This window comes from Haemaphysalis longicornis, unplaced genomic scaffold (genome assembly GCF_048455015.1).
Source record: "Haemaphysalis longicornis isolate Haplotype H1 unplaced genomic scaffold, Haemaphysalis longicornis Haplotype H1 scaffold_5, whole genome shotgun sequence".
NCBI classification, from domain to species: domain Eukaryota; kingdom Metazoa; phylum Arthropoda; class Arachnida; order Ixodida; family Ixodidae; genus Haemaphysalis; species Haemaphysalis longicornis.
In genome coordinates this window covers 73,125,961-73,146,254 of record NW_027526385.1, presented here as the reverse complement: position 1 = coordinate 73,146,254, position 20,294 = coordinate 73,125,961, and the positions used below count along the sequence as shown (strand labels likewise).

The 20,294-nt window shown below is 48.1% G+C and overlaps 1 protein-coding gene across 1 annotated transcript in view; it reads right to left on the bottom strand.

The window, feature by feature from the left end:
- Positions 1-13,455, bottom strand: part of LOC144139763 (uncharacterized) — a 46,916-nt gene extending 33,461 nt beyond the window's left edge. Inside the window, exons 1-3 of the mRNA XM_077672026.1 lie at positions 13,314-13,455; positions 10,502-10,681; positions 9,641-9,734 (exon numbers count right to left, since the gene is read on the bottom strand). Of these exons, the coding sequence (XP_077528152.1) occupies positions 9,641-9,734; positions 10,502-10,681; positions 13,314-13,383 (344 nt within the window). The 5' untranslated portion in view covers positions 13,384-13,455. The remainder of the gene's footprint in view (positions 1-9,640; positions 9,735-10,501; positions 10,682-13,313) is intronic.
- Positions 13,456-20,294: the final 6,839 nt, after the last annotated feature.

Sequence of the window (20,294 nt, the reverse complement as noted above, 5' to 3'; positions counted from 1 at the left end):
GGGGCTTTTCCAAGTAGATTCTTAGCCTACTGGTCAACTATTTCTTCGTTATATGCGATATCGCGCGCGGCTCTCACGGTTTTAGTTTTGTCATAAAAGAATAAGATTCACTGAAATAAAGCGTGACCGACCAAAGTTTGTATTTAGTTCACTATAGCCAATAATTAGCTACATCAGGGTTCGTTATAACTAGGTTCAACTATACCTATTATTCTCATTTTGGATATGTTAAAAATACGCGAACTTGTCCGCTCTGCGGGTCCTGAAGCACCGACGATTTTACTAGGCAACACAGCGCTCGCTGATGACACGTTTCGTTGTGAAAAGTCTGGACCAAAATCTACCTCTGGTGTTTTGCTCTGGCTGCATGCAGTAAAAGACAGCCGTTTGTGTGTGTGAACTCAGCGTGGAATAATTTAAAACCATATGTTGGTGCCTGCATTTTTTTGTTTTCCCCTAGAAACACACTTCCCAAAAATATTCGTGGCTATGATGCCTTGAAAAGCTACTCCTGTGCTACGAGGCACACCGTGAAATGCAGGCCGAGAAAATTATTGCTCCACCACACTCCCGGGAGTGGAGAATTCCGGAGGACAATGCCCGCACTTCGTCTTCGTCTTTACATACTCCTCAGCACCAGCCCATGCGGCAGTGTTTCTTCATCATCTATGGCCATGATCATCATCATCGTGTGTTTGGATTTCTTGCTGCTAGAACGCCTCAATAAACACCGTTCCTGACCCTCGTCTCTCAATATGCATGCTATGAGTAAACAGTCGCACACACGGCGAAAACAACAACAAAGTTTACTCAAGTATCGGCAATAGGTCTTGTAGAGTACAGTTACATCACATTGCAGTAAGGAATATAATTTTTTTTATTGCGGAAGTTTGCTAATCAGCATAAGGGGAAACTAAATGTATAGATACACGCCGGATTCCCGAAGGAATCGGAGCAGGGGGCCATGATGTGGTCCTTGTATCCACGCCATGAAGTCTGGCGGACGTCCGGGGCGCGGGCCGCAGGTGGCGATGTGCACAGCGCGTAGGCTTCGCAGAGCAGGGCAACTCCACACCAGGTGCTCTGCTGTAGCCTGGTCAACTGGAGCGGGGCAAAAGGGGCAGGTGGAGTTGAACGGGGCATGGTATTGAGGAGGCCAGGACCTCGTCACAGCTGGCGTGAGGGCGACTCCCAGGCGAAGACGTCTGAGCAGGACCTCATCTTGGCGAGACAACCCGCCAGGGAGATCTGTACCGCACGGGGGTATGAGAGCGCGCGCGGTGCGCCGTAGACGTTCTTTTGCACTGGCAAGGCGAACACCGTTTGACGAAGGTGCAAGAGGAGCTGGATATTGCACACGCACGGGGTGTGTTCCGGCATCTGCAGCCTGCATTGCGGGGTGGCTATTCCGTTGGCGCCATGACACGCGCACACGACACGGATAAGTGTCCATTATGTCCTGGATTTCTAGAAGAAGTTCGTTGGACGTGAGAGTTTTACGAAGCTCTCGAACAGCTGCCGACGAATCAGTGTAAATTGTACACTGTGGTGAAGCGTGGTTGATTAGCAACGATGTGTGTAGCAGAGCGTCCCGCACTGCAAGGAGTTCTGCCTGCGTTGACGGCCACTTCTCCGTTGTTATGTAAGTGCAGGTCACTGGATCGGGAGCCACAGTCGGGCAGAGTAGAGCCGTATGAAGTAAGGTATCGGAAGCACTGGCGTCGACAAACATCAGCGTAGACGAGAGCTACCAATCTCCATAGAAGGTGGAATCGGAGCACCAACTGTCCGGGGATGAATACGGGCAACAGGTCGTGTATCCGTTAATTGGTGGAATTTCCATGGGGGCCGTATATTGGTGTTTGATAGTGGTGGGGCTGGTGAACCGGTCATGTACGATGCAAGAGCGGCGGAATCAGGGTCAAGGGCTTGTTTTTGGAGGCGGGCTTGTCGACGCTGATGCACTAGCTCATCAAACGTGTTGAGCTGCGCTTCCTGTTGCAGAATAGGGACGGGGGTGAGGGCTGGAAAACCAGTTATAGCTCGCATAGCCGAATTGTTTATTGATTCGAGTAGTGCCCAGTCTGACTTTGTAAGAAAGTGGAAATGCGCTTGATAAACTATGCGAGGCTGAAGAATGGCTTGGACAAGCATGCGGGCCATCTTGGAGGCCGCACCGCCGGCTTTTTGAGACATGCGACGAAATAGATGCAGCGATTGTGAAGCTTGATGCTTTGCAGAACGAATCCAAGGTTTTGCAGAACCGGTGGCCGTAATATCCAAGCCCAACACCCGCAGGGTAGATGCTGTCGGTATAGGCGTGCCTTGAACCGAAAGACGGATCGGGGAGGTTGCCAACCGCCGACGGCCCCATGCGTTGGCCACGGTGAGAAGGGCTGCTTTGTTAGGCGAAAGCGTGAGGCCAAGATACCTGCACCAAGAATTGGTTTCATCTAGAGCTTGTTGCAGGCGGACACTTTGGACGTGAAGGTCCTGGTGAACAGACCATACCGTGATGTCGTCTGCATAGATGATACTATAGATGTGTGGAACAGCACCAAGTCGCCAGGCAATAGGTATCATGGCCATGTTAAAAAGCAAGGGGGCCAAGACAGATCCCTGAGGCACACCACGGCGGGGCTGGAAGGAACCTATGGGAGATCCGTTGAGACGTATGGAGAAGGTGCGGTTTCGTAGGTAGTAGGAAATGAAATCACATAGGCGGGATGGCAGGTGAAGGAGATGAAGTACCGCAATGACGGCAGCGTGGCCAAGGTGGTCGTACGCTTTGTGAACGTCCATGCCCAGCACAGAGCGAACACGGTGGGATCGGCCGCCAATAAGGATCATCTCGGAGAGGTGGCCCAGACCATCCGCTGCACCAAGGTGGGGGCGAAATCCAATTTGGCATGGGTGGTATAGATGGTGCTCGTCGAGCCACCACTGAAGGCGTGTGGCAATCATCCGTTCCAACAGCTTCCAAATGGTTGCCGTAAGCGCTATTGGTCGGAGGTTGCGGATGTCTGTACTCGGTTTACCGGGTTTCGGGATAGTGATAACATCCGCTTGAAGCCAGGCCGGGGGGATTGTACACGTGAGCCAAACCCGGTTGTACGCCTCTAGGAGTCCCTCCAGAGAAGAATGGTCCAGGTTCTTGAAAGATTCAAATGTTACTCCGTCGGGGCCAGGAGCTTTGCGGAGTGCCGCCGTGTCAATGGCCGCGGTTAGTTCCGCAATTGTAAATGGTGAGAGTATGCCCTCGGTTGCTGCTTCCGATGGCGGCGTACCAGCACCGGAAGGAAGAGTGAACGGAGGGGGCATGATGGCTGGGTCCAAGTCAAAATCGGGGTATAAAGTATGGGCCAGCGTATCTGCAAATTGCAAAGAAGTCTGGTTGGACGTGAGGAACGCTGACGCAGCAGGATCTGGGGATCGTGGTGATCGCTCCAAAGAATGAAATATGCGCCATATGGAGCGTAGTCCAGACTGAGGCCCTAACGAAGCGCACATGTCAAGCCAGCGCTGGCGGGACAGCCGGCGTTCATGGCGACGAGCCGCGGCTGTGAGCCGGTTTAAGGCGGATTTGGCAAGTCGGAGAGTTGGGATTGCGACAAGCAGACACTTCTGCCTGGCGGCGCTGCGCCCACAGCTGAAGAAGGCGCAAATCAGGGTTAGGGCGGCTCTCGTCAACCCAGTTTACAGTTGTAGAATCTTCAAGAGCCTTTTGTATGGATGATAAAGGGTCCTCTTTGAATGCTGATATCTGCCTAATCGACGTCCGAAACTCGTCCCACTTGATAATATGGCATTTACGACGTAGGCGACGAGAGGGCGAAGATGGAATATCGAGGTAAATGGGATGATGGTCGCTACCCCAGCAGTCTGGCTCCCGCCGCCAAGTAACGGCCGTTGGACCAAGCCACCAAGCTAGGTCTGGGGAATGTGGAGGCATACGAGTAGACGTGGAGCGGCGAGTTGACTGGGTCGTGTCATTAAGTAGAGTGAAGCGCGCATTCTCCATGATCTTGAGGAGATCTGAACCTCGCGCACTCGCCATGTTATAGCCCCAGGCTGGGTGCGGAGCATTAAAGTCACCGCCGATGAGGATGGGACAACCGGGATGTTGTGCTCGTATATGCGAAATCCACCCAAACCGAGCCCGCGGGGCATGACCACTGTGAGGACGCACATAGCAGGATACGAGGATCACTGCACAGGGACTTAGTTGAACTTTCACCGCAACAATTTCTTGCCACGGGGAGCACCAGCTTTGAAGGTCAATGGCTTGCTGGGGAAGGCGCGTGAGGACATATACCACCGCTTTACCCCGTGGCGTTGGTGGGGCGTTACGGTGCTCAATGATTGTTGGAGACGCATAGCCGGTAAAAAAGGGGATACGGGGTAGGCCATTCGCTTCCTGAAGCAGTAGCGCCCATGCACGAAGTGAGCCTAGGCGAAGGCGTTCCTTAAGTTCACCAACTTTTTGGGGCAGGCCCCGACAGTTCCATTGTAGGATAGTGTCCTTGCGTGTCGTTGCAGGTACGGCAGGCGCATAATTTAGCGGAGGCATGCTGCAAGAGTCGTGGTTAATATGTGCAGCTGCTGCACCACGTAGTTAAGAATGGAGCGAGCGTCGGATGCTGACGAAATCGAGGCTGCTGCTGGTAATGATGCCGGAGGAGGTGGAGGCAAGGGAGAAGTTGACAGCGGAGGTATAGCTTCACATGAGCTCTCTTTTGCAGCAGCACGCTTTAAGCGTCTCTGTGCCAACAACTGGGCACGACGAGCGGTCAAATTCGCAAGCTCTGTTTGTAGTGCCTGGAGGCGAAGATCTACCTCTTCTAGGGCCGGGGAATTCTGGTCGGTCTCTTGGAGACGGGATCGCTGACGAGGTCGACGCAGTCGCACCACCTGGCTGTATGAAACTGAATTCATAGGTGGTGTGGCAGAGACCGGTTCTGGTACGTGATCTGCAATATCGTCGTCGTCATTCGAAGCTAGGAGTTCGTACCGGTTTGAAAGCGGGAGCCGTTGATCAACCTGGGATCTCGGGGAGCTCTTCACACGCGCACGTGGCTTGGCGTTAAGCTTCGTCGGGCACTTCCTGTCTGTGATATCGTGATCATCAGACTTGCACAGCCCACAACAAAATTTAGGGGCATTTTCATTTCCAGCAGTCGCGTTCGGAGTCGCCGAGGTTTCAGCAGGAGGTGGATTTGGGCAAGAGATGCGCATGTGACCCTGTTGTAAGCATTGGTAACAAAATACTGGCCTCGTCTTGTAAGGCCGAGGGCGAAGGATGCATCCATTGTATATGAATCGCACCGGTGGTTCCGGAGGACCAAGAACAGTCACGAGGCATGTACGATGACTGCCAAGATACCGGGCTAGGAGCACTTGGTGCGTCTCGCATCGGATGGTGTCCCGGAGCACGTCGGAGGGCTCACCGGCATCGACGCCCGAGACAACATAACGGCGGACTTGAGTACCCCCTAGGAGGTAAGCTTGTACCGGCAGGTGAACTCCGGGGGAGATGGGTATATAAGTGAGGCTGTAAAGCTTGTGAACTGCCTCTAATGACGCTACCCACACAGAAATTGAGTTGGTATCTCGGTGGAAAGTGTAGCCATTATGACTTTGAGGATGCAGACATGCTGATAGCGTCTGTAGCAGAGCTTTCGTCGTGATTTGGCGCATGTTGAAATTCTGCTTCGGTTTGATGGCTACCTTGAAGGAAGCTGGTTGAGCATCTTTACTGCTTGATGGGAGGCCAGTGGGATTCAGACGGCAGGGCACCTTACCGTCAGAGTGAATACGGTTGCCTGCTGGAAGGTCCATCGGGACATTAGCGTCCTCAGACTGACGCGGCACTAAGGTTGAAGACTCGGTGCAAAGGCGTTTGTCGGGGGGTTCAGCAGACTTGCCAGTGACATTACTGGGCTCTTGCGGCACAGGAGGGTCGCTGCTAGCATCCATGGGGCAGCTGTCGTCGCCCTGGGGTGTCAGAGGCGTCGATGTTTGAAGGGCTCTCTGATATGAAGGCAAGCCCTATTGCGGACATGTATACAGTGAAAGGCACAGATTTGGAACAACCGTTCATTTAGCGAATGAGAACAAAAACCACTCAAGATGGCGACGATTACGTACAAAATAAAGAGAAGCAGGGTGACGCCACTTAGTGAAGATGGGGAATTTCCAGGTGATGTTGACAAACGCTGTCGGCCGCACAAGTCCCCCCTCTCAAGTGTTACATAATTGAGAAACATTCGAAACTTTCTCCACAGCGCATCCAAAAGGCCAACCTTGCGTATAAAATTAAACAGGTGCAGCGATGCAGAACAAACTTCTTATCCCACCATCAGCGCGCCCAGTTACTAGCGACACTGCACAACAGCGTCAGCGGCAGTCGTGGTGACAGGCCTTCGTGTAACCGACACACAAATGTGGGAAAGCTGGCAGTTACTAACAGAATACTAACGGATAGGAAGCAAAGGGAAGGAATCATATCACGGGATCTTTTTTTTTGTTTCCCAGGCGTTTGGATGCTGTGGATTTTAAGGCAAATTGCAGTCGTCACACTAAGACGTACTCTTGGCTCTTCCTCCCGAGCGCTTATTTCAATTCAAGTAACACTGTGCAAGCCGTTTCCTGAGTCAAATGAAAACGCTTGCTAGATTAGTCGGAAGTTTAGAGTGTCGAGTTCATTAAAAATAATAAAGCATCTGCGTCCAGGAAAATCGGAGGGGATGATACGACCGAACATTACACAGCAGGCTCTTTGTATCCAAATACATTCTTATAGTTGGCGTATTCATGGGAGGTTGTGGCCGTTACTACACCAGGGTGGCCAATCCTGCTCTGGTGAGGGAGTGCATTACCGGCAATGGTCGCCGGGGTCAGGCCGCACCCCAAGCCCCTTTGTGCAATTCCATCATACGCGGATTTTTTTTTTTTTATCCGGTGGGAATTGTCCGGCACCGGGATTCGAACCACGGTCCTTCCGCACGCGAGGCGGGTGTTCTACTTCTACGCCATCGCTGCATCTCTGCGTGGGGAAAAATCAGATGTATGCACTTAAGGATAATCAAGGCAATGTCATCACAAATAGGGATAAAATAGTCACAGTGGCCGAGGAGTTCTATAAGGATCTGTACAGTAGCCGGGACATACAGGATAATGCCGAACTAGACAGCAGTTCAGAGAAGATAGACATCCCACCAGTAACGACCGAAGAAGTAAGGAAGGCTTTGAAAGAAATGAAAGGGGGCAAAGCACCTGGTGAGGATCAGATAACAGCAGACCTCTTGAAGGATGGCGGAGAAATTGTACTTGAAAAACTGGCAAATCTGTATACGCAATGCCTAATGACCGCAATGGTACCGGAATCTTGGAAGAACGCGAACATCATCCTAATCCATAAGAAAGGCGACATGAAGGACTTGAAAAATTACAGGCCGATCAGCTTACTGTCAGTCGTCTACAAGGTATTTACCAAGGTAATCGCTAACCGAATCTCTGCAACCTTAGATTTCAGTCAACCTAAAGAACAAGCAGGGTTCCGTAAAGGTTATTCAACAATGGACCATATTCACACGATCAATCAGGTGATAGAGAAGTGCGCTGAGTATACTGAACCCCTATATATAGCCTTCATAGATTATGAGAAAGCATTTGACTCGGTCGAAACCCTAGCAGTCATTCAGGCATTACGGAACCAGGGGGTAGATGAGCATTATGCAAGAATACTAGAGGATATCTACAGTGGGTCTACAGCTACCATCATCCTCCATAGGGAGAGCAGTAAAATACCTATAAGGAAGGGTGTCAGACAAGGAGACACAATCTCTCCAATGTTATTCACAGCATGCTTACAAGAAGTATTCAGAACGTTGGATTGGGAACAGGTGGGAGTAAGGGTTAATGGAGAATACCTCGGTAACCTCAGATTTGCTGATGACGTTGCCTTGCTAAGTAACTCGGGGGACGAATTGCAAAGCATGCTTTCCGCACTGGGCGAACAGAGTAGAACCGTGGGCCTGAAAATTAATATGCAGAAAACTAAAGTAATGATCAATAACCTCGGGACAACACAGCAGTTTGAGATAGGTGGCGAGGCAGTGGAAGGGGTAAGCGAATATATCTACTTAGGCCAAGTTGTGACCCCAGATCCCAACCATGAGGCAGAGATAATTAGAAGGATCAGAATGGGGTGGGGTGCATATGGCAGACATTCTCAGATAATGAATAGCAGCCTACCATTGTCGCTGAAGAAGAAAGTGTATGACAGCTGCATCTTACCGGTACTCACCTACGGGGCAGAAACTTGGAGGCTCACTAAGAGGGTTCAACTTAAATTGAGAACGACTCAGCGGGCAATGGAGCGGAAAATGATAGGTGTAACATTAAGGGACAAGAAGAGAGCGGAGTGGGTCAGAGAGCAAACTGGTGTTAAAGACATATTAGTAGAAATTAAGAAGAAGAAATGGACGTGGGCAGGGCATGTAATGCGAAGGCAAGATAACCGCTGGTCATTAAAGGGACCCTGCAACACTCTTTGAGCAGTACAAGTAAACCTGCGCGACGTTTAGATTGCACTGCCAGGAATACCTGAGCCAAATATTACACGTGCACGTGAAGCGGTGAGCGCGGAAATCAACGTGAAAGACGCGGAAAAACAAACCGCTCTCTCTTCAGTTGTCCTCATTATGCATGGCCTAAGGGACGTCACATAGGCCATGGCTGCCCGATCGGCTGTCACTGGTCAACTTCGCGGCTAGATTCTCCCATTTCCGTCGTCGTCATCGCTGTGTACGAACCTCCTCTATGCCTGAACCTGTAGGCACAGTTTTGCCGTTTATTTTGTGTTTTGAGTGCGCGCGGAGTTGGAGTGATGAGCTCGATACTTCCCTTTCAACGGGACCACTCGACTACAAACGTTTATTGCTTCAAAAACGCCCTACCAGCCCGAGCGCGCACTTGCGAGCAGGCACCCATGTCTGCTTTTTTGTGGCACCAGACCGGAAATAGGCCCCTCCGCGTTGCGGAGAAAAGGAGAAAACTACCCGGCATGTGATATATCGAAGGCCGCCGAAGAGAACGCCGCGAGCCACCCCCCTCTCCGGGAGAGAGCGCGCAGCTTTCGTCGCCTTGTCCGCGCTCGAGTTGAGAGGGAACGATTATGCGCGATTTCTAATCGCGCGTAGTTTCGTTAATTGTGAACGGATTTTCATAATTCTTGCGGGAGGAGATTTCTGGGACAATAGACTTTATCCCAAAATACAGTACTAGTAGTCGATGGCAAGTGTTGCAGGGTCCCTTTAAGGGTAACAGAGTGGATCCCTAGAGAAGGCAAGCGTTGCAGGGGGCGGCAGAAAGTTAGATGGGCAGATGAGATCAAGAAGTTTGCGGGGATAAATTGGTCACAGTTGGCACAGGACCGAGGTAATTGGAGAATAATGGGAGAGGCCTTTGCCCTGCAGTGGGCGTAGATAGGCTGGTGATGATGATGATGATGATGATGATGATGATGATGATGATGATGATGATGACATTCTTATAGTGAGATGTGAGAATCGAGCAAACATAGAACAAGACACATGTGTGGCTTTTAAAGCTCTGACGACGACTTTAAACTCCTTACGAGAGCATAAAGAAGGTGTCCACAACTGGCGTCAAGTTGGCCACAATCTGAGCTGGCAAGGCAGGCCGTAGTGTCCGCAACTCAGCCGCATTCCCTGGAAAAGAGGGTTGCAAAGGGTTACACACATTTGAAAATAAATTGTGGCCCCAATTCCGGCCGTATCTAAATTATCGCCACGTCTGCTTGCTCTAGCCATTTAGTTGTACAGCCAACCAGCTGTTCAATCCTACTCGTGCTTGCAAAAGTCGGAAACTCAAGTCTCTGAAGCTCAGTTACGTATTTTTGGTGATTATTTTAACTCTGGCCTTACCTTTCTAACAAAGTATGCATTGTTAGCAGGAAAAAGACGAACACGACTCATGGACAGGCGCACTTTACAGCGTGTTTAATTATTGATTTTCACATCAAGGTATTTTGGAAAAACGTATCCGGAGCTACAAAGGAGAGATTCAGGGGAAATAGGAGAATTTGCGCCTTTTATAACGTCTTCAGGGGCGAGAATAAGCGGCCTAAAGCACGTGAGCGGGAAGATCGTTCCTTACAATACAGCCCAACGCATTTCACCTGCGTGTCATGCAACTGTTCAGAACATCCAACTACGATTGCAAAACTTCCATATAAGCAAGCAGAACTGTTGCTACTTCACAGGTCTTGCGCGCCTCATCGCTTGCGTTGCGTCGGCGCGTTAAACCCCACAATCAATCAATACTTCGCAGGTCTTGAAGCTTAACACTACGTTAACACCCGTAGGAAGAGCCAACCTTGTGACCGGCTCGTCCAGCTTCATTTGAACATGAAACACAGTTCAATGTGTCCCCGAAAGCGTATACAGTGCGGTCACAAAACGGTATATTCACGTACGAAAAGCAAGGGTTTCAAGTGCCTTCGATGCAGTGTGTCCAAGAATGACAAGATTCATCGATAAGAGGCGAATGCCGTGGATGATGGCTATAGAATCTCTGCTTGCCGTCTTTGTGTTGAACAACTTTTCAAAGTTCTTCACTAAAGACAGGCACAGTAGAAAAGGATTGGCTTGCTTATCTGCAAAAACAAATAGAAAATAAAGCAAAATCGGGGATTGTATAGTCGCTACAAAGTGACGTTGACAGTCCACTGTGGAAAGGCACAACAAGAAACGCAGTAGCTCAATTTAACCTCAACACGTGTCTGATCTAAAAAATGTGTGCGCCTATTTTCGTAATCGATAACTGCAACAAATTCAGTTCAATCAGTGATTGTGAGTACCAGTGTATTTATTTGAATCAGAATTCTGGATTAAAAAGCCCTGGATTAAAATCCTGGATTAAAAATCCTGGATTTATATCCCGAATTGAATAGCTATCGAATGTGTTAGCCACACTTTTGTTAAAAGTAAGTTTTAGTTAATGCTCAGTCACGGCCATCGTTCCGTGTGCTACATTGCGGAATCTTGTAACAGATTATACTGTTACAAAATGAAAGGGAAATTTGACGCGCGGAGCATGAGATGGGACTTTTTAAATGCAGAGCATTTCTTTAACTCACGATGTCACCCGGCGTTGTCGGCGTGCCTCGGCGTCCGCAACAGCCGTTCCAGGTGCGCCCTCTCCCGCACTCCTCCGCTCCCGCATCACGCTACCCCCCTCGCTCTCAACAACAGGTCCGCACCCCTCCCCCTACACTATATATAAAAAATAATACTTACCGGCGCCTGGTTTCGATCCCACGACCCTGCGGGCGGAACGCAAGGTACATGGTGCTCTACCCACTGCGCCACAAAGCCGACACATAATGGAAGGCTACGAACGCGCCTTATATCCTTGACTCATTCAAACTACGTCAAGAAGCTGCTGATACAACGCATTCACTACCTGTGGGCGGAACGCGAGGTACATGGTGCTCTTCCCACTGCGCCACAAAACCGACACAGAATGAAAGGCTACGAACGCGCCTTATATCCTTGACTCATTCAAACTACGTCAAGAAGCTGCTGATACAACGCATTCACTACCACCAACTCCCCAAACACTGAACGTTAACGCAATACAACCACCCCCTATGCGACGCATTTACTCGAGTCCCCCTCGCGGGGAGATGGGCCCTTTTTGTATTTTTGGGTAGACGCTATTTAATTCGTCCACCGCAGTACTCCCCTCCGGAACGAGTAGCAGTAGAAGTAATGTAGCGAGTTTGGCAGTCAGTACAAGTGCACCTCCAAAAAAAGCAGATCTGAAACAGACAAAACTGCAGAAAAAGCAGAAAAGATGATCGCTGGGCGAATGGGGCAGTGTGAGGTACCGGCCTGGCTTTCTGCACGTGTCATCTGCTTTATTACTGTTTCTGCTTCCAAGACAAGGCCGAGGGCTGCAGTTTCTTGCCAGGGGATTAAGTGCGCACCTTAACAGTTTTCCTGACATATCTGTTGTTATTTGTATCTGTAAAAAACGGAACTTGTTCACTGTACTGTCGTCAAAAACTGACCACGGAACTCACTTCCTTCGCATTGATGACACGTTTGGCTGTGAAAGGCAGGGCAAATAAAAGTATAGAGCAATATCCACGTTTTGGTGCTTTTTTCTACTTATTCGGTTTTACTCACTTTTTGTGTAATATTTTAAAACAACGTGATTCTTGTTTTCTTTTTTGTTGTTTTTCGTATAAACACATTTTTAAAAAGAAGTGGCGCATTTGATGCCCCGTGCTATATCTCTGCTCCGAGGCGCAGCCTATGTTCCAGGCCGGTAGGCTTATTTTAACCAGCTGGTGATATTAAACGTGGATCAAAATTTCGATACACGGACGTTCTCGATTTCCATCTACTTCAGAAAACGGTGGTGGGGGAGGGAGATCGAGGCCACTTGTGGTCAGCAGCAAACCGCTTAGACACTGAGCAGCTCCTGCGGTCACACTTATCAAGTATTAACAATTTGCAGGTGTCGGTCCTTTTAAAAAAATTATGAAATCCAAAAAGTTTGCAGACCTCGGGTGTGGGCTTTTGCTGTTGCGTAGTGGAGCACTCCTGCAGCCTGACTGCTCCAATGAAGTCGCAGCTGGGGAAGGGCAAAGTCGTTTTATATCCCCTGCAAGCTGCCGAGCATGACATTTCGTTTGGTCAGCTTGCACTACTCTCGCGCTTCCAGCAGCAACAGACCGCTGCTACATTGGTGCTCATTCATTTCCCCCGTTGTTACATAGAGCGTGATAGTGTTAAACTGACTGCAGGGGAAAGTGCGCGAGCGGGTACGAAGTTGATGGTACGTGAAAGAAAAAAAGGTCTGAATTGCATTGATTGTGCAATATCCACAACGGAGCGTCGGACCGTTTCGGCATGAACCGGTAACCGTTATTTTTTTTTCGGTTCAGTTCCGGATCGGGTTCAGCGTGCTCAAAAAAATGACGGTTCTGGTTCAGGCTCATTTCCGGCAAAAACACCGCAGTTTCGGTTTTCGGTTCGGTTCGGTTCCATTTCGACAGCCTGATATAAATATATATATATATATATATATATATATATATATATATATCAAGCGTTAGGATAGCAAGGAGGCCGTGTTGAAATACGCATGACCCTTTTCACATAGATATGAACTTACAGACATGACAAAACTTGGTACCGCACCCGGGCTTAACGGGTTTTGAAGAGTTTTGCTGGCAAGTAACTTGTTTGCACAAATAAATACCACTTTAGGCTTACCCCTGTCATGTTCCACCAACTGTTTCTTCTCAAGGCATGCACTGGATGCGCTCTTGTTTGGAGGATCCATCTGTGACTGTTGAAGCTTGTTTGCAGAACGCCAGCGTGCTCTGATGTCGCAGACTGTCGCAACGGCTACCACTGCGACATATACTGAAAGTACGCATCTGAAAAAAACCACTTACATTTTCAAACTTCTTCCACGAAGAGTTAGCCTCTGCTGAGCGCCTTAATTTATTTTCAATTTTGCTAAGATTTTCTTCTCGTGATGGCTCAATCATCACCGCTAGCTCGAATGAACGTTTATTCTCTCTCTCTCTCTCTCTCTCTCTCTCTCTCTCTCTCTCTCTCTCTCTCTCTCTCTCTCTCTCTCTATCTATCTATCTATCTATCTATCCATCTATCTATCTATCTATCTATCTATCTCTTTCTCTCTCTCTCTCTCTGTCTTAATCGTTCTGCTTCTTGCGAAATAGCGCCATACAAAACATTGCTTTCACTGATTCTTTTAAAGCTAAAGCACTTAAGTCAACTCGGGAGGAAATAGGAGCCGCAAACTCGGCTGCCAATGCTCGTACTTGGAATTAAGTTCGCTAGTGACACCTACTGACCAGCAGGTTGAGCGTGCCTGAGGAGTTACTTTTTTAGCAACTTAGCAACAGTAGCCTCCTTCAGCTCCAGCCTGAAAAACCACTTACGCCGTGAAACCTGTAGTCCCTCTACGCCACAACAATGCTTCGACCTTTGTAACGCTAGAGACAGGCAAAGATGGTAAACGCACGGGCGTACTCAGAAGAAAGGTTAGGATATGGGAACCACAGCCCGAGGCCAAACTTACGTGACAATGACCACAGCCCATGTCGAAACGTATGGCTTTCTATGTGCCGAGCACGCAGCTGATGTCGTATTTTCACGGCCCCCTACCCTCTTCAGGACTGGTGACGCGGTTCGTTCCATTGAGCATGCAGGAAAAACGATAAAGTGCATACGTGAGGTTCACGCAAGAAACAGAAACGTAATGGTCTGCACATATATTTCCCTAATATTTCGCGCAAAAATGAGTTCAAACCAAATCAAACCAAATCACTTTATTCAAACATCCTAGGAAGCTTAGGGGCACGGACAATAAGACCAGAAAAGGCTTGGCGGGGGTCTGTGCCCCCTACAGGGCATACAGTAAAAAGCGGAGCACGTTAAAAATACACTTGTGAATTTGAATTTGCAGACGCAGCTGCTTGTGGACACAAATGTACACACAAATATTGCGATATAAATAACAAAGTTAAGCAATATCAGGATTGGAGAACAAGAGTAATCTGATGTACATAATATGCGTAAGATTAAAAAAAAAAGCATAAAAGAAAACGCTAGTACAATGCGCCTTACACCAAACCACACTATGCGCGGATCATAACGGGTCATAAAGGGACCACTGGACCCGAGTGGTCCCGAGGTCTAAAGGGACCTCGAGTCATAAAGGGACCACTGGAGGGGTTCACAAATTGAGACCCCGCTCAGTGGACAGTGTCCTCCGAATGGCGCTCAATATTCGGCGGGAGCAACAGAGGGCAGAAGCTCACACGTATAAGAAAACACAAATTCTAGCACGTACATTTTTAAAAGAAGTCCCCACAGATGTAGTGTGTCTTACGTTTAATTGCATTACTGCTTGAAACATCTGGCGTAGAGCTTCGCACGGCCTCATGCAATTGACAACCTTCTTGCCCACACTTGTTTACCACAACCTCGCAACATATTTTGCCAAGTACTTATGACGGTATTTTTTCTAATTACTAATATCTCTTCCGTACACCCCACATACTATCTAGGATTCTTTATTTGCTTTGGATTTGTCATAGTTTTTGTTGTTTCTGTATGTAATTGGCGAAGCTTCCCTATATAACTTTACTGGAAGAAACTTTGAATGTTGTAAAACATGACATGAATTTTGTAGATAATTTTTAATAAACGTATCTCGGCAGTAATCACCCGTCATTTCTTCTACTTTCGTTCACCATTGTTTTTAACTGTTAAAGATGCAGAATGAAGCTCCGTAAATGACACGAGTGGCTTTGTTATGTGACTGGACAAGTTTATTTACATTGAAAGACACACTGCATCTTCATACGATCTTTATATGGGAGAAACACTTTGCTATAATTTTTATATCAGCAACGGGAAAAGAAAGCAGAATATAGTAAGCATTGTAGCACCTATAACCAACCAGGTTGCGCCCCATGAACGGTTTTAACAGCTATGCTCTTTAGCAAATCGTTATTTTTTGTGTAGAAGTTAAAAATAGCAAGAAAATGCCGAGCTCACGTTAGCACGCGCACGTGAGCGCATGCCCTGCACCGACCGCCTGGCAGTTAAAAAAACAAAGAAAATGCCGAGCCCTCGTGCGTGCGTGCCTCGCAGCGATCCCCCAGCATTCCCAACGCATGTTTGTCAAGCCAAGCATACCCACTTAGGGATATTAGCCAAGATTGGCCAAAAATACACTCCAGCGTTCGCCGTAATCGTGGCAACACTTGCTCGGAAGGAGAAACACACGTCATAGCGTACGCCCCTCCAAGGTGATGTCTAATGATTATCACTTCCAAAAAATTGAAGGAAGCTCACTTTTACAACAACAATGATGGAGTATAGGTCGTTGTGGTAGCGAAATAGGGGCGAATCGGCTGCAATCGTGGGTTTAAACCATCGTGATGGTAGTCAAGACTGCGTGCAGATTAGGTACCTTCATGCCTGACGCGTTAGTGTGAGCTTCCTTCATATTTTTATGTATAGTTCGAACACCTTTAACCATTAAAACCACTTTTATAAATGTGGCTAAACCATACCAAGTATTTGAAGAATTGAGGACCTTATTTCAGGAATCTTTATGACCTTACACTTAGTAGACGCTCTGCTAGACGCAGCTAGCTGCTGAAATGTGCTCTTCGCTCTTAATATTTACTGCTAGCTCCTGCCAATTTGAGGTTTCAGCTGCTCCCCTAAATGTTTTAGCCCTACTTCCCACTAATTTCGCTTAACTGCTTTTAAGAATCAACAAATAAAACTCCTCGTGTTCCTCCCTTATTATTCGGTTTCCCCCAGCGTATCCCTCCGTCACTCCGCGCTCATATTCTCGTGTATCCCATCCCCAAACATATGCATGCACCCTTCCTTCAATCAAGGCAGAAGACAGGCCCGCGTCACCCGCCTGCGAGCCGAATACCACAACAAACCGGACACCCGATACACGGACGTCGCTCCGTATACATCCCGCCCTGCTCCCGCACTGGTTGTCGTCGACTCCAAATCTGTCAATGTTACCTCCCTCAGCCTTCTCCACGCAAGCACCACGACGGCTGAAGAGACAGCCATCGCTCTAGCAGCGACCACGGCTTCCTGTAACTACGTGCAATCCTCACAGATTCGCAACAGGCTTGCCGCAACTACTGTTCAGGCCGCATCTATCCCTCAGCGCTGAAGATACTAGCCGCAATCAAGGATCCCTCCCACATCCAGATTGTGTGGACACCAGGCCACTCTTCCCTCGAGGGAAACAAGGCGGCCCACGCCGCTGCCCGCGCTCTTAGATTCCGGGCATTTTCGTCGACGGAAGAGGGCCTTTCCGAACCCTCCACCTATACCCCGGTCCTTCCCCGTTAAACTGAAATGTTATATCAGTATCGCCAACTGCGGCTTCAATACCCTCCTCCTCGCCGATCCCTCAGCACACAGGCGGCTCGCATTTGGCGTCGACTGCAGACCAACACATTTTACAACACCACGATACTCCACTACATCTCTCCCTTCACTTACCCCTACAACTTCCCTTCTTGCTCCGTCCCAAACACTACCTACCACCTGGTGTGGGAATGCCCCTACGCGCCAAACCCCCTCCCTTCCCCATCCCCTGAGCAGTGGGAGCGCGAGCTGGCCAGCTCACGGTGCGAGGACCAAGAATGCCTCATCACTCGCGCCCAAGCAGCTGCGCTAGCTTGCGGCTATCTGGACTGAGAAAGCCACCCACTTTTATGTTCAATAAATGTTTTCCAACCAACCAACCTTGTGGGTCATGCTAGGCAGGTTCTTTGTCGTCTTCTCCATTTGTTTACCAAGTAACGTTATAGGTAGAAAATATTTCCGAATGAGCTATTTCTTATAAAGGCTATTAATATTATTATTATTTCTTTCTCGTTCTATGTCATGTATTGCCAGGCACGTGGCAGCAAACACGAACCCGTCAATAATGTGCCCACTCGAGCGCGGTGACTTGAAATTGCTTAGCAGTGATACATTCCAATATATTTCGAAACCCACCAAGCTTGAATTCCAAATTTTACTGAAAGCAAGCCCAATTTTTCATAATTCACAGCGCTTCCCCCCTCCCGCATATGCTCGCTTTGTCACTCCGTATTTGGAAGGTAACATGCCGAATAGTATTCTGCACTGCTCCGCTCTTAATCTGCATGAACACAACCATATTGTTTTTCAACATTCCGATATTGAAGGTGTGCAAAAGAACATGTTCGAATACCCTGACCACCTAGTCACATTAGCCGAGTTTGGTGTTGCTAGCGGCCTAGCCCGCTTGATAAGGGACCGGTAAAAAGCGCAAAGGCTCATGGGTACGTCGTCTGCTCCAGCCACTTCCGGTTCGAGATTTCGCCAGGCCTCCCGTACGCCGGCGGCTTTCGCGCGCGTGTGTGCGTGTTGTTTATTTGTCACAGGGTGCTTACCTTTCAGAGGACTCCCTAGTGGTATTCATTGCGGTTATTCATTGAATGTGCGATGCATGAGCGTTTTTTTTTTTTTCGGTGGAAAAAGGTAAACAACAAGTACACGCGCGCATGAGAGACGCCGGCCTACGGGAGTCCAGGAGAGCTCTCGAATCGGAAGTGGCTGGGCTCCGCGGAAGACGACAATGTACCCATGAGCCTCCGAGCTTTTTACCGGTCACCTATTCAGTGGGTGCCTACCTCCTTCCCTATCCCCCTCTTCCCACTCCAGCGACCTCCGGTCCGCCTCTCCCCCATAAAATAATTTATTAATCAATCAATCATCAATCATATGTGGTTGGCGACTTAGTACGTGATGAAATGCTTCACAAAACACTCTTATTGACAGAATATTCTAAATTTTGTGAATTTCTCGAAAAAACATGAACTCTACACTGGCGTTGTTTGTTCCCTGAATTTCGTTTTCTGTTAGGCGAACAAGCACTGAAAAGGCGAGTATCATCTTTGGAGCGGTGAATGACTTCTCAGTGACGTCGCCTATTTTTTCAGGGTATACCGTTGCGAAGAGAAACAAGCAATGCAAGGTTGTTCCTTCATGGTGCTAACTGCCTTATAAAGCTATCAATTTTGTTCTGTTATTACGCAAGAAAACACATATTAAAATAAACATACGCTGGCTTCCAAGCACGGTAGCGTCCTTTTCACTGCATGTCGAAGGTACGCACATTCCTATGCGTACCATTTTTCCACGCACCTGGTTCCAGAGAAACTCCGAGACATTCTGCAGACGTGGTACAAAAGTAAATACGTCAAAACGGCTCTCATCCTTATGATGTATATTGCTTTTCCTCGCTGATCCTAAAACGCAAGCTAAGTCTGCGGGGAAGCGGCAGCCAAAATGATTTCGAGCTTTTATGAGTTAGAGGCGTCCAGCGTAACTGAACAAGTCTTCGAAGTTTAGTTGGTGAATTTAAAGAGTCCCTAAAATAAAATGATTTGGCCCGTCTGCAATGATTATTCCTAGTACGCAGTCTCATGGCTTTCGATGCGGAAATAATATGCACCCCTGCATGTTTAATTACAGCTTGAAAGTTGCATTCTAAAGTTTTCTACAGGCGTTTTATTGCAAGGTATATTGTCTAAGACGCGGAAGAAAGTATTACAACGGCGTGTAGGTTCCGCACGTAGCAGTAACAACAGCAACACCCAAAACATAAATATGCAAGCGAAAACTACAAACCAGTTCTAGTAGAATGCGCCCGTGTTCTTCTCCAATTACTGAGAAATCGTGCTTCCTTTAAAGACAAAAATCCGCTTTATTTAACAAAAAAACAACATTTCCGACGACATTAAAATTGGAAACAATGACGCAAGCGTTGCGATAAAAATTCTTGCCCCTCTACTGAGGTTCTATAAATCCCCTGATCCAGGTCAGTGACGTTGAAGACAGAGTATTACTATCATTGTTGTCACATTTTTAAGCCATCGAAAACTGCCAAGCAGATAATCATCATCGTCATCATCATAATCACCGACCTACTCAGGTCCACTGCAGGACGAAGGCCTCTGCCATTGGCCTCCAGCCGCTCCTGTCCTGCGCCGCTCGAGTCCACGGTTTACCCCCAAAATCTCTTTATTCCATCCCTCCATCGTGTGATTGGCCTTCCCATTTTTCCCATTGGTTTCCAATTAGTCACCCTAATCGCCCACCGGTTGCCGGTTCGTCTGGCCACGCACCCAGTCAAAGTCCACTTCTTTTTCTTTATTGGAACTATGATGTCGTAAATTCTAGTCTGTTCTCTGATTCAGGTAGCTCGTTTCCTGACCCTGAGCGTTACTCTTAACATTATTCGTTCTATGGCCCGTTGAGCAGGCCTAAGATTCCTTTCCAGTTGTTCAGTAAAGCGCCACGTTACCGCTCAGTATGGACTGGATGTAGATTTTTCTTTTTAGTGACCGAGGTAGCTTACTTTTCATTATTTGGGAGTGCTTGCCGAATGCTTTCCAACGAACACCTATTCTGCGCCGGATTTCTCTCTCGTCGTTGGGGTCACCACTAAACATCTGTCTGAGGTAGTTGTATTCTTTTACTTTTCCTAATGTTTCATTTCCTTAGTTGAAGAGACGTTTTGGCAAGCGTATTCCTCTTTACTTTAGATTTATTCAGAATTCTTTTTAGCCCCACGGCTATGCTTTCTGATTGTAGTTCCCCAAGCATTGTTTGCATCTGTTCTTCAGTCTCACTCAGCAA